General features: G+C 41.2%; 1 protein-coding gene across 3 annotated transcripts in view; it reads right to left on the bottom strand.

Annotated features, from left to right (window-relative positions):
* EGFLAM (EGF like, fibronectin type III and laminin G domains) overlaps positions 1-742 on the bottom strand; it is a gene marked incomplete at both ends in the record, with an annotated part of 143,313 nt that extends 142,571 nt beyond the window's left edge. For all 3 annotated transcript variants that reach the window (XM_084234144.1, XM_084234145.1, XM_084234146.1), the window contains one exon: positions 578-742. In XM_084234144.1, the coding sequence (XP_084090270.1) occupies positions 578-674 (97 nt within the window). The remainder of the gene's footprint in view (positions 1-577) is intronic.
* Positions 743-15,321: the final 14,579 nt, after the last annotated feature.

Here is a 15,321-nt window from a genome sequence, read left to right as displayed (position 1 = left end):
TTAACTCAAAAAGACGGGAGTTCAAAACACGATCAAACTAGCCCAATGGGCACTCCTTTCTGAGAAGATGGTCCCTGAGTGGAAAAGGTTCCCAACGCAGAGGGGACATTCCTACATGGTGCGTGGGCAGAACCGGAGATGGGCAAAGTGGACGCCAGGCCAAACCTTCAGACACTTAACAGGAAATGGCTGGGCCCTGGACAATATGAATTCAATGTTTAGAGACACAGCAAGAACTGTTGGACTTCTGTGCACAGTTGCAATCCTCTATAATTGAGACTACAGCAGGATCGCGCCCCAACTTCAGCTGTCTGTGGTCAGATACAGAGCCCTCCACCTCGGCTGCGCCTGGAAGATAGATCATTCTTTTAACAAACAAATATCCCTGGAACAGCCTGGGCTGGGGGAGGGCGAGGCTCGCGTCTTTTCACAGCTTAGAGCCGAGATGCCCCTCGTTAAGCCAACGCTGGTCAGGGCAGAGAGAAAGAGCTAGACGCGGTGCTGTGCCCAGCGTCCCAGCAGCCACCCAGACCCCGGCGCTCGGGGCAGGCGGTGCCCGGTGCCCGGAGCGTCTTACCTGGCTTTCGGCTTGCTGCTTCCCCGGGCGAAGCGCGGAGTCCGAGGCTGGAAGCCAGGAGCCAGAGCCCGAGCAAGGAGCCTCGGATGAAACCCATTTCGCCGCGGGCGCCTGCAAAGTTTCAGCAAGTCCCGGGCGCTCTGCAAAAGGGCGTCTCCTGGGAGACTTGGGGGGCGCGGCCCGGGTGAATCCCCTGGCCGAGCTGAGGCAGTGGGGGGCTGAGGGGGCTGGACCGGGAACCGTGGAGGAGTCCGAGGAGGCAGGACAGCAGCTGGGAGGTCGGCGTGCAGGAGTGAAGCGGGCTACACGCAGCAGGGCTTTTCCGGGGGGAGGGGGCGCCGGGGAGGAACCGGCTGGCCGCGGGGGGGAAGGAGAAAGGCACGACCAGCCCTGGACGGAATTGCAATCGAGTGGAAGCCAGAGGGGCAGACCCTAAGACCATTTACTCTTCCCCTACCTCTGGGCGACAGCTCAGCCCTTCCCAGCTGGTGACCTAAATGGGGGGTGTATGGGGTGGGGGTTGTGAAGAGGCGTTAGGAAGGGCCGACTTCAGACACTAGAGGCGCAGGGCAGGAGTTAGGTGACTGGTCTGGTCCCTCTGCCCTGGTCCTGACCCTGCAATCTTGCATTGGTTCACCCCACTCCACCCTACCCCGCTTGTACCCTTCCTCGGCAGCACCCTCTAGGTCGCTTCCACTGAGCTTGGGGTCTCTCCGAACACCCCTAAGGTTGTTCTTGTCTGTCCAGCACACTTAGGGGAATGTGGGGGCGGCGTTCTGGGATTTGCTGGTGGAGGAGGGTAAGAGGAAGAGGGGGCGGGGCCGGCCAAGTCTGGGGCGCTAAGAAGATAAATGGGATTTGAGGCGTGCAGATGGGAGCTGAGACCCAGCCGCTCGCATGGAAACGCTGGAGGATTAGGGCTGGGCGCAGGGGCGCAGGGTCCCTTCCTTGCAAAGGAAGGCAATTGGAGACCCTCGGGGAAGAGATCTAACTCCAGGTTGAGCCTGGCGTCTGGGAGCGGGACGCGAACTCGAGCCCCCTGGCGGACGCTGAAGACCAGGCTGAGCCAGGGCGGGCATCTGGCTGGGGCTGGGGATCTGCGCCAGGCTCGCTGACCTGACCTGCAAGCCGAGATCTAGGTTCCCGATCACCTACCTGGCTGGGAAAAGACACAGTCTTCGCAATATTTACTGCTTAAGAACTCAGTAAAATGCACCTTTGTACCAGGTTTTCTGATGGAGCTGCGAGAGAGGAGATCCTGGCTCTCAAATACCTTTGCATGCTGCTGTGCTGGCTTTAAAGCTAGCGCGGAGAAAGCAATACAGTAAATAAACCGAGCGAATATAAACCCGAAGGGAAACGCAGCCTCTGCCAGTTCCTGGGGAAAGATCAAAGACCCTAGAAAGTGCCCCACAGAGGGAAGCAGTCCTGGCTGACTGAGAGGACCTTGCACCAGCCCTCCCTGCCTTCTGGGTGGCCAAGGCGCTGAGGGTATCCTGACCCTGTGTGGTTACCCTAGGTTTAGGAAGCAGGAGGGAGTGGTGTTGACTGATACAACTCCCCCCCCCCCCCCAACCCTACCCCCCACCTCTGTAAGTTTCTACTCCTCTCTTAAAGTAGAGGTTTGTACCAGACTGTTCTCTTACACTTGACAACAAAAGTCTGGACAGATGGTACTCTTCATGTCCAAGGTGATACAGAGCCATGTATATAGGGGCCAAGTAACCCCAAGGTTGTTGGTCTCAGAGGTGGAAGAATCATATCCTTTGGGATTTTCAGAGTCCTTAGAGGTCATCTGGTCCCTACCTCCAATCCACCGAGAATATATTTTCAGCTTCCTTGCAGGCCATGCACCTGGGCTTGAACTCCACTTGTGACAGCGAGCTCCTACTTCTCCACCCATCCAGAAGTTGCTGGACAGACATTTTTAAGGGACGGTAATTTCTTTTATCAGACCTAAGGCAGTGGCCAGAACTGCTCATGTATTATCATGAACATAACTCCTTTGCTGGTTTTAATCTTTCCCACTTATAAATAATTCTTCAGAAATTGGAGGGAATAACAGCCATTAATATTATGGCTAGTATTGATATAACACTTTCTAATTACCAGACCCTCTTTAAGTGCTTGATAATCCTAATATTAACCACACCATGTATTGGTATTCACAAAAGGTAGAGAAGGAAACGGAAGCCTGGAAGATTAAGTAGTTTATCAAGGTCATAGTGCTCCCAAGAGGCAGCTTCAGTTGAATTCAGGTACTCTGATTCCAGGGACTTAATGAGACAGAGAGCAGTGGGACAAGAATCTCAAGATCTGAGCATGTCATTATAGGCTCTGCCTATAGTGTATCTTGGTAAAATGAAGAGGCAAGTTGAAATCATTGCAAATTCCAGGTTTTGCTTTCCCTTTATCATCCAATAACCAGGAGTAGCTCATTCAAGCTGGCTTTTTTTTTTCTCTCTCTCTCTCTAAAATATGCCTTACAAAAGACCTGAGCAAATTGTGCATTGCAAATTTTGTAAACCTGAGTTTCATCCTTGCATATCCTTGACACTGCCCTCACCACCTCCTCATCCCTGGCCCTGGGTCTCCCTTCCATCTTTTACAGATGGTCGTAAGTGATTTGGAAACTGGCTTGGTTTCCTCAGAGACCTTTCTTATGTCTTGGGGGATCACCTTGGATTATATTGTTAGATTTTACTACTAAGGGCCTCCAAGCACTCTGAATCTTTAGGCCATTGAGCTAAGACCTTGCTTCTTGAAATATGCTTGCTACAAATCTAGGACAAATGCATTCTCTTCCTTTGCTAGTCAAGTCACAACCCCCCCAAGATACCCTCTCCTTCCAGTTTGACCAGTTTATGCATTTGTAAATTTGACTAAAGACAAGTGGAACACTTGCCTTCCCCTCTCTTCCTGCCTTGTGGGACAAGGGAAACTAAAAAGGACAAAGAGCCATTGAATGTTTTATTAAAAAAAAAAAAAAATCTGTTCAAATTCACTTGAGGTCTAAACTCAATTAATAAGGTCACCAGCAGCACAGTGACCTGTCTGCTTTGCTCGATATCATGGAAAAAGTGTCTGACCTTTGCTCCATGTGATGGCTTTGGAGGCTGTTAGAAGAAAATACAGGCAAACTTACTAATTATGGAATGTGTAGGAAGTCCCTAAATGAGAGTAAGGAAAAGGCCACATCAAAGAATCAACTTCACATTTATTTTTTGAATAGCTTGTAGGTTCATATAAAATTTGAAATGTTCATTGGGCAGAGTGTACAGTGAAAAAAAGTTTCCTTTCTCTCCTTCCTGTCTAAGAAACAACCAGTAATACCTATTCCTTATGTATCCATCTAGAAATATTCTAGGAGCGTGCAAGCAAATACATATTCATATATTTAACACAAACAGAAGTATGTGGTACATGCTTTTTAACTGATGATCCTTCCAAATCAGCAAAGACAGACTTGTCTCCCTCTTACTAAGTGCTGAATAATATTTCATTGTGTGAAGTACAATTACTTATTTGTTCTTTCATTGGTTGTTACCAATTTTATTATTATAGACAATGAGTGACCTTGAATGTATAACAGTTTTTATACTAGACTGGAGGGCATATTTCTAGATTGGCTATTGTTCAGCCAAAGACCTTTTCATTTAGTAATTTGTTCAAATTTCCTCCCAAGAAGATTGTACTAATTTACATTCCCACAAGCAATATATGAGAAAGACTATTTCCAAAACCTCTCACCAATGCAGTATTATCAAATTAGAACTATAAATTATATATATTACAAGTTTTAATCAAAAGACAACATATAAAAAGTATGCAAATAATAGTTGCAATGCTTAATCAATTGTAGTAAAATATGTACACTTAGATCAAGAACTAGAACATTACCAGCTCCACCAATAATCCCTCCTCACACCTCTTCCCTGATTTTTGATAACTTTATGTGTAAGGTTCTGTGCTGTGAACAGAAAAATCTTAGGGAAGAAAATACAAAAATGTCATCTATACACTAGACTATAATTTTGTTGAGAGAAGACAGTTGCACAGTTAACTATTCTAAAAAGTAGAACAAAGGAAGCATTAAAGGAAAGTGAAAGTAACATGCTGATGGTGTGTCAAGAGGAAGATCATTACAAATGATAACGTAAGTAATAATATACTATAAAATATACCTATCAAACTCAACAACGTTTAAATCCTATTTATATACATAAAAGGATTCACTATGGATGGAGATAGAGTTTCCAGGGTAAATTACTTGATTTTCTCAAATGTGTCTTTCCTTATATACATTTTTAGCTGCATCAATTAAAAATGACTGGAAATTACAGTTAAGGTGGGTAACCTGATGATTCTCCATCTTTTATTTTAATGTAAATTTGTAATGAAGTGTTAAAATGCATAAATTCTAAGTGTGTGACTCAATGGAATGTTACAAAGTGAACAAACCTATGGCATAAGCCCTTGGTCATGAATTACAACAATGCCAGACCCTGAAAACCTTTTTCTTCCTTCTACAAATCATTGCCTACTCCCCAAAACAAATGGGAACCCCTTTTGCTGATTTATAACATCTGTATTATTTTTATTTGGTTCTAATCTTTATATAAATAGAATCTTCTGGTAATGTAATCATCTATATCTAGTTTCTTTTATTCAACCCTGTGTTTGAGATTTTAATCCAAGTTGTGTGGTTGTTCCTTTTTATTACTAAATAGCATTCCATGATATAAATACAATTATGTATCGCTTAATGACTGGGCTATGTTCTGAGAAATGTTATTTGTCATTGTTTGAACGTCATGCAGATGTTAGTAGAGTGTGGAAAGGAATTGGGGGCCTTGAAATGAATGGGAGAACCTAGCATTGTTATTTAATACTGCTTATATTTTTAATTCTAGGTATGTCTTTATCTTCATGCATTAAAAAAAAATTTCATGCATTTTAACAGAATATAGGGCAATCTAATTAGGAGTACCCAGAGGATAGGAGGAATGAAAGGGACTCAGAAACCAAGAGAGGAGATACAGGTCCCAGCCATCTTAGTAGAAGGATGGAGAATTTGAGATAGGCACTCCCAGAGGGGAGGAAGTCATGGAAGGCAGACCTCACAAGTTATGTGACTCAGTCCTGTGTGATTAGGTTTAATATGCAAGAAGGTGAATAAGGAGCTACCATCTTCCTGAAAGTGCCAGGAGACCCTGTAGCCTGTTGAAGAAAATAGGTATGTCCTAGGTGCTGATCTCACAGTAATGCGAACCACACATATCACAGGAAATCTGGGGAAGCCCAGAGTGACCACACAAAACTGCTCACCATGCTGAAAGACCTTTATATAGAGGACCAGCATGTAGTTTGCAAAAGAGTGGCTTGTTGGTGAAACAACATCTTGTCAAGAAAGAGGACAGAGGGTCAGCTGCCCTAGCCCTGCCACCTATTGTCACAGGGACTTCGGTGATTGAGCCAACCTCTTTAGACCCTCATCTGTCAATGAAGGGTGTTGGATAAGATGTGTCAGCTCACCCTTGGACTCACACTCAGCTTCCACTTAGAGCTGCTTTGCTTAGTCCAGGACAGACAGACATCACTACTTAAAATCCAAACAAAGTTTCATAAAAGGTTTAGCTTCAGAAATACTTGGACATCAGAAAGCAAGTCTCTTACCAAGAAAAAACAAAACAAAACTCCATGCTTTATAAGAGTGTGTATGCACAGAGAGAGAGAAAGAGAGAGAGAGAGAGAAGGCAGGACAAAAGCAATTCCCTGCCCCTGAGAATTCTGGGGGCAGCCAGCTCATAGTTTCCAAGCCAACTCCATCTAGTCCAACTAGACAGAGGAAGTGGGGTGGTGTGAGAAGGGACAGCAGAGTTGGGAAGTGGCTCTGGAAGCAGCAGAATGCTGGCTCGATTTCTGGGTTATTTAGTGACAGTGCAAATAAGTGCAGGGTTTTTAATGCTGAGGAAAAAACCTGTGGTAAGAAAGCAAAAGACAGCGTTTTTGGTCTGAGTTTCATTATATTTTTATTTGTGTGTTTCTTAAGAGGAAGTGAGTAGGAGGAGAGAGAGCTAAAAGATTTGAAGGTCTGATGTGATCAGTGAATTCAAGAAGGTGAAAATAGTTGGATGTGGGGGAGACTTGGTTTGTCCTAGTCCCAAGAGAGGAAAGTATGAGAGGAAAAGATTTAAGCCAGAGAAGTTGTATGGCCCATCAGAATGGCAGTGCTGGTGGGAGGAAGGGAGAATGGAAAAGCTTCCAAGAAAATTCCTGCTCCAAAAAGGAGGCTTAGATTCGTGGTTTTAAGTAGATCAACAGTAGGAAGAAAGATCAACAGTTAAACGTGGAAGAAATTAGCCTCAGTTCCCTCCCCTGCATTGAGATGTAATGCCTACTTTCATGAATCTGCCCAGTAGGTGAGTTAACCTAGTGTTTGGTGCATATCATGCACTTGACATTCACTGAATGTGGGTTTTCTTTCTTTCCATCACTTTCATATTTAACAGAGACAGGTTAAGTTCCCTCCAGAGCTAAATTCCAGAGGCCCTAGTGGATCATTGCTAGGATGGCAAAGAAGACTTGAGGTCAAAGATGAAGATTTGATTCAGACAAGCTGAACCTGAACTTGGAATAAATGTAAAATCAAACTTTGTATATGGGGACAATGAAAGGTATCACCTAAAAAAAAACGACATACTAGATAGGGATTTTCCCAGGAAGGGATAATGGCTGAGTCATCAAAATAAATGAAGCCATACGCAGAATATATCTACAACTGCTAGGACACTGGTGAGTCCTAGCTGCTCCTGGGATTAACTAGTCCATTCAAATATTTCTTCAGTTTTAGTGCCTCTTAATTGATCCAATGTGCGTCCTTTTTGTGTTCTCTGTTTTCTTCATTGCTAGTTATTATTTGTCCCTGATGAGTCACATTGCCTCTCTGACATCAGTTTCCTGGGCTGACCTGGATGGAGCACAAGATCTTCCCCAGCTTGGACATGTCTGCATGGGTGTTTAGGTGGGGCAGCCCCAAGCACATTCTCCTCAATTGTATCCAGACCCCACCAACTTATCCCAGGAAAATGCTACCAAGACTGTGGTGTCTGAGTTGAAGGAATGGGTCAAAGTGGTTGCTGAGTCCAGATGTTGGGAAAAACCCAGACAGAGTTGTTTAGATGTTGATTGCATGTAGTAGACAGTCCTGAAGGCATTTGTTTTGATGGATAGAGAGGGATGACTAATCATTCTTTGGGCCCAAGCTCTATTATAGCCATGAATTAATTGGAAGGGAAAAAAAGCTATCCACTTTTACTAGCTATCCACATTATAGTAACACTGTAATGACTTTATTTCAAATGCATGAGAAAGTCCTTATATCTGTATGTCCCTGCCAGGCAGGTGTGCTTGTGCATACCTGGACTTCCCAGAGAGTGGGGAAAGATAAGGAGGGACTTAGGACAAAGGGGAAAAAAAACAGACATTAAGAAAAAAAAAATTGGCAGTAGAAAAAGGAACAGAATAGAGATATAGCAAACAGAAAGAACATTCTCACTTGTATTTCCAAAAGTCCAGAGTTAGCTCACTGTTTTGATGGCATGGTTTCACATTTTAATTATTTAGCATTTCAATGACAAGTCAAGTAGATAAGCAATGCCAGTTCAAATGGGTCACTCTTTATAAGTGCAGCCATCGTTAAGAAATCTGAATTTATGTAGATTGTTCACTTGGGGGGATGATTGGGATTTTTTTTCATCATTTTTCTTTAAGATTGAAAAAAAAATTGTAGGAAGGTAGTCATACAGGATTTTTTTCCAAATTTTTTTTATTATTAAACAACAGAAATTTATTTTCTCACAGTCTAGGGGTTGGGAATACAAATGTAGGGTATCCATAGAGTTTGTTTCATCTCGTAGCCTTTTCCCTTGGCTTATGAGTGGTGCCTTTCCCTGGATCTGCACCTGCTCTTTTGTCCACCTGTTTGTATGTCTGTCTGTATCTAACTAAATGTTTTAATTGAGAGTAGAATAGACACTTAAGCTGAATTTCAGCTACATATATTCATATATAAAAAGAAGCCACTACTGAAATGAAAAATGTAAGCCAATGCAGTGAACCATCTGTACCAATACTGAAATTTCATTAAAAATTTGAAAAAATACAAATACATTGAGGAAAACAAGAATACTTAGAACAAAATTCTTCTTAAAACATTCTCCTTCCTGGGCCTCCCTGGTGGTGCAAGGGTTTAAGCACCCCACTATGAAGCAACCCACAGCCTCTGCAAGCATGAGTTCGATCCCCAGCCGGCCAGAGAGAAACCCACATGGTGAGGCAGACCTCTCCTGTCTCGCCCGCTGCTCCCCTCAGCAGTGTATTTCTGTAGATCTGCCTGTTCTGCTCTCCACTCTGTCTCTAGTGAATCCTTTCACCCCCAGCACCTCTGGCCTATACCCCAGTTCTTATATGCATAAATAAATAAATAAATCTTTAAAAAAAGGTATGCCTACGGGAGAACTCTGATACTTGGCCTGACCCAGCCCCTTCCTGCCCAAATTAACTTAATTGACCAACAACAGGTCATCAACAAGCAACAAGTCTATCCCTCAGTAACCTGTCTTCACAGTGTACAACTTTTAATCTCATTCTTTAACTCCTGGCTCTTCCATCCCAGAACTGCTAAGTGAATTGTCAAGCTTACTAGTATATGATATTAAAGAGCTTGCAATAAATTACTTATGCTGATAAAAAAAAAAAAACCTATTTCCAAACAAAGTGTAAATGGGAGATAACAGTGTTGCCTTTCTGAAGGGATATTTGCATTTTCACAGAAAAACTAAGCAAGGAGTGAGGTAAATATAGACTATGATGCAAATAAATGACTCCTGAACATAGCTTGGCTGCACATTAAAATCTGGTGAGGGAATTTCATAAAATAGCAATGCCTGGACTCAGTCTCCAAAGATTTGATTTGATTAGGAAGGGTGAGCAGTGAAATTTTTAAAAACTTCCCAAATGATTTTAATGTGCAACTAAAGGTGAGAGCCCTTGATCTATAGTAAGAGAGCAAATCCTGATGTGTGTGTTGGGGCGGGGGGAGGCAGTGAGAGGATTTACCAGAGACAGAGTGGGGAGCAGAACAGGCAGATCTACTGAAATATCCTGCTGAGGGGAGCAGCCAGGCGAGACAGGAGATTGAACTCAGGCCACAGCGGCTTTCGATAGCTTGATAGTGCTAAGACTTAACCCCTCTGCCACCAGGAAGGTCCTCCTTTTGATGCTCTTTATCAAATATGTTGTCTAGAGACAGTACCACCTTGTGGGCTGCGGGTTTTCTGAAGAGATTCTTATCTGTTCTGAGATCACAGTCATGTACATCACAGGACGAAGATGAAGAGGTAAATTACAATTGGAATAAAACATATAATCTAGATTCAGAAAGCAACTCCTCACTGAATTTTAGAAGTCAGACATTTGACAAAATACCAGGAACCTATCTCCAGTGAACAATTTTGAGAGCCCTAGGATTCTTAGGAATGGTCTAGAGTAATGATTTCTAAGTGTGGTCTGGGAATCCCAAGGCTGGGATCTCTGAGACCTTTCCAGGGTGCCTGTTAGGTTCAAGCTATAATAATATTTAGATGTCATTCGCCTTCCTGACTGGCATTCTCTCAGGAAATACAGTGGAGTTTTCCAAAGGCTGTGTGTCAAGTCATAGCACAACAAATCAAATGCAGAAGCCACTAAGAGAACAAAGCCATCTTCTGTCAAACCTGATATTAAAGAGATTTGGAGAAATGTAGCAATGCCATTCTTCTCACTAATTTTTTTAATGAGAACATAATGACTCATATAGTTATTTTTTATTAAAATGTGTTACTTATATTGACATGTAGTGGTTGATTTACCTAAATATTTTTAAATTTCTCAGTTTTAACGTTTACTATAGTAACAATAACAGACCTAACCCATCTGAATAAGAGCTCTTCTGTGTCCTCGATAATATTTAATGGTATAAAAGGGTCTTGAGCCAAAAATACAGTCTCGAACCACTATTGCCAGCCCCAGCACACATGACCTTTCAGACTAAATTAAAAGAGGTCTTCCTTCAAGTAACTTCACCAGGAACTGGCCAGAAAGGGACGGGTTACCATTTTGTCTCTAAAAGGGTTGCTGTATGTTCAGGTAGGAAGGAGGCAAATGAACACATTTGGATAATTAAAGATTTAAAGTAAACAATCCATAGTGAAGGTAAAATTATAGGAACAGAAAAAAAATCAGGTTTTCAGGGGGCTGTGGTGGGAGCAGGGGTTTACCACAAGGGATGTATTGTGGGAGGGACATTGGAACTGCTCTATAGAACAATGACTGACCTGTGGTTACCCAATTGTTTGTTAACTTTTCTAGGGTTGTTAACTGTCTATGATATGTAAATTATACCTCCTGAAACCTGACTTTGAAAAATGCATACGATATCTTCTCTAGTTTTAAGCTTGTCTTATCTGTAGTTCCTTAACATTCTTTTGAAGCTAGTGTTTCCTGAGTGCTCACCATTTATCAGACACAATGCTAAATGTTGACTTAACATTATGTAAATGATTTTAGACTGCCATCTTCATAGATCAAAAGATGGTCAAATGTCAGCAATTTCATGTGATTTTAACTTGTATTTACCACAACTGTTTCAGGTAGATCCTATTACTATCTTAATTTTGAGTTACAGAATGAAGCTCAGGGTAGTTATTTTCCCAAAAACACAATAAGGAATGAAGCCAGTTCTCTCTATATATGTATAAATATATACTTAATGGGGAGAAGTGGTGAAACACAGAGATTCCTAAAAGAGATTCCCACCCACACTGATAACATTTAGTGTATGATCATTAAATATTTTTCCAGGCTTTCAATAAAAATTATTTTGAGGTTTTTTTCCTAGTAATCAAAGAAGAGAGATATAGACTTTGAATAAATACAGTGGAACTCTAAATGAAGATTTTGTCTTATATCAGCTTCCTAGGCTGATTTTTTTTAATTTAATGTCATTTTATACACTAACAGTTTTAATTTTTAAAATCTGTACTCACTTCCTATCCCATAGTATTGGAGTCACATTCCCCCTTTCCTGGGGACCACCCTGTTACAACATCACATATTTAAGATGTCTATTGATAATTATCCATTTCCAATGCAATGGTAGCACTTAGAAAGGACCTAAAAATACAGGTGCCCATGTAACTAATTGCCACATTAATTTATCTCGAGGGCCCCCTTATCTGCTCCCTCCTGTGAGTCATTGATAACGTGCCATCTTCTGATGAATTCACTATGTCAGAAATAGAGAAAGAATATTGTAGAGTTAATTCCAGCTGCCAGTGTAGCTCAATAAGCCCCCAAGAATCTTTTGAAAAATCAAAAAAAACTCTTAAAAAGGTCTTTAAAAGTAGTTTTTTATGTTTGACCCAACAGAGTAATAATGCTTCTTTAAAGATAGCGCGAGTGTGAGCCAATCAATACACTATTAAGACACTGACAGCACTGAGATAGGATTACATGGTGAAGAAATTGTGAAACCTTTAATTTTTTCATTTTCAGCAAGAAGAACTGAGGGAAGTGGCTTCTTAAAATTTATTTTTATCTGAATAGCCTTAGGTAATACAATTTTTTCATTTTAGATCAGGGAGTTCACCCTCAGTCCACAACCAACCAAAAGATCAAGCTAACTTGATATCTTTTTATAACATGGCTTTATCCCCACAACTGACCAGGTCTCCTGGCTTGGGGGAAGAACACAACGACTTAGCTGGTAAAGATTCCATCCAATTATTGCCCCTATTTCATTATTGAAAATATAAGAGTTTAACCAGATTAACTTACAAAGTAATTTGGCTGCATTTACACATTAACTTGAGCTCTGAAACATTCTCTAAATAGAAGTCAGTGGCTTAAGACTTTTAAAGCTGTAAAGATCTGTAAAAGTCATTCCACCCCAATTTCACAGATAATAAAATGAAGACCCACAGAGGTTAACTGACTTATTTAAGACATACAATAGAGAATATTGGAGTTGAAAATCATCCTAAGACCCAGTCCCTTACAAAAGACCAGTGACCTGCTCTGTGTGTACCTCAGCATCACTTCGGGAAGCATTTAAAAAATCCTGATGTCTAAATGTACCTGAAGAATTAGAGGTAATTAGTTTAGAATCTCTGGAGTGTGACTCAAGCATCCATGGTTCTTAAGCCAGTGTATTCTCCAGATGCAGAGAACTGTTGAGTAGAAATTCTTACTGGTATGACTATTCACCTTTAAAAATTCAGCTTATCAACATTACCAGAAGCATTTGGCACACATTATTTTTAACATGCTACAGGTCAAATTTTGTCCTTTCAAGTTGAAGAACATGTGGGCATCACTGGTACTATTTATCAAATATTTCAGCTTTCTGCCTTCCAGGTACTTTGTAGGATTATACTTCATGGCCTCTTGTGACTGAGTGGAGCATGTGACCAATGAATGAGTTGTGAGCACATCACTTTGGGGTGAAGCATAAAATGGCTGGTTCAAGTAATTCTGAAGTCCTGTTTATCTCTGCCACTGTCAACAGCTAGGATCCAGAAAGTGACTGTTCCGTCACCCTGGGTCCCATCTTGAAGTCAACACTTAGAATGGATATGTCACATGAATGAAAAACAGACCTTGCATTTTTAAGTCACTGAATGATTCATTATCTAATCTTAAAGTTAATTTTAAGTGAAAAAAAGGGATGTCTTCTCCCCTCTCCCAAATCAGTATTCAAGATTTCATTGGCATTTACCTCTTTTCTATTGAAGCTAGATATTTCATCTGAACATCACACTTTTGAAAGTATAATTACCCTGTTCCCAACATTGGCACTGATGTTTCCATGCATTAGCAAAAGTCAACTAGAAGAATCACATGGAAGATGCCCACATGTTCAGCTATGAGAAGCTATCCATAAGAGACTCAAGTCTTCCCCTAACATTACTGTTATTGTAACATCTACCAATGGATCTTCTGTCTCCATCTCAGAATCTTCAGGTAGAAGAAACAAAAGGTACCAGAAACAATAAAGTCAAGATAATGCCATGAGATGGGAAGAAATAGATTATGGGGAACTAAAGGTAAGAGTCAGGCAGAAAAGTGACCTGAGCGAAGGTTGAGGAGACACCACAGCAGTTTATAAACCTCTGACCAACCAGTAATAAAGATCCCCTGCAGTCAACCACAGCTGAGCGAACAACCCCGCTTTGCCAGGTGGGGTGGGGTGAACTTGATCTAACAATGAGCTCTCTGCTAAATGGTATGAGTGGTTGACTAGCACTGGCAGCAGCCACATCATGCTGCACTTACAGACCTCTCTGTCAGGGTGGCCCTTCAAAGAATTGGTGAATCCTGTAGGGTCTCATTTTATGTAGTTGATGAAGCAGCATTTACTTTCAGTACTTTTGATTCCTTGGGGAAATTTCTCCCTATCTCTAGGTAACCGATCCTATAATTCAAGGGTGATTCTGCAACTTCAAAAATAAAAAAATGTAAAGACAGGAGTTAAAGTTGTTTTGCAAGATTGTTAAGAGAAATTTCTGTGAATGCATTTTCTTTTTCTCAAGAGGGAATACATTTGTATTAAATGAAGCCAAAATCTGCAAGGTTTGCTCCCAAAACATGGTTGGTTGGTGGATGTTACTGGGAACATACCATGGTGTAGAGGAGAGATTATAAGAGCCTGAAAATGCGAAGCCTCAGGCCCAAGTCTCACTCTCTCACTCCCCCATTCCACAACCATGAAAAAATTAGGTATTTTTTCAGAACCTAGACATTTTATTCTGTAAAATGAAATAATAACAAATCTGCTCTATCTTTGCTATTACACTGGTGTCCAATTGGATAAAATATTTTTAAACTCTGGGTTTAATGTTATTATTAATATATGAGCATTTGAAGGATTAATCATAATCATTAATGAAAATGGATTTTGAGAAGCAAAAATAGGAAGTGTTTGATGCCTGCAATTACGTTTTAGAATTTCCATTAGTTTTTATAATTACTCTGAGGCTATTATCACCATAATAGGACACTCCCATTTCAAGAGTGTCATCCAGTATATAATCAGAAGGTCACATTCTAGAGACAGCTGCTATAAGCACTTCAGCTATCTTTATATATGATCCCCACCAGAGGTTCTGCTAATTTACATAGTACATATTAACAATGAGTTTTCATTGTTGAAAATAACAGCACTTAATAGATTTGGATTGGCTAGTGCATGGGGTACACATACTATTTGGTAAAGGATCAGATAGTTATTTTTTGATTTGTCAGGCAATGGTCACTGTCACAATCACCCTGTCATTGTACTGCAAAGTCAGATAAAGACAATATATAAATGAATTGGTATGGCTATGTTCCAATAAATCTTTATTTACAAAAACAAACACAGACTGGGTTTGGTAACTGCACCACAGTGGACTAGAATAATGTAGAAATAGTGCCTATTCTTGAATGTCCAGGGTTTCAGAATATCAATCTCTTCACACATTAATATGGTTCTTAAGCCTGCCTTCTGCTGGCTGGGAGTGTCCTGGTTACCTCAAGCTGGCTACAAGGTAAACTGAACCCTGCTTCTAGAATGTTTGCTCCCAAGTGCCATTTAAACAGGGAGTAATTTGACCATCTCAAAGAGCAAAGATTTAAAGTCATCGAGTTGCATGCTTTTATACCTC

The sequence above is a fragment of the Talpa europaea genome (genome assembly GCF_964194135.1).
Source record: "Talpa europaea genome assembly, chromosome: 5".
Lineage (NCBI taxonomy): Eukaryota > Metazoa > Chordata > Mammalia > Eulipotyphla > Talpidae > Talpa > Talpa europaea.
This window is presented reverse-complemented; position numbering and strand designations above follow the sequence as displayed.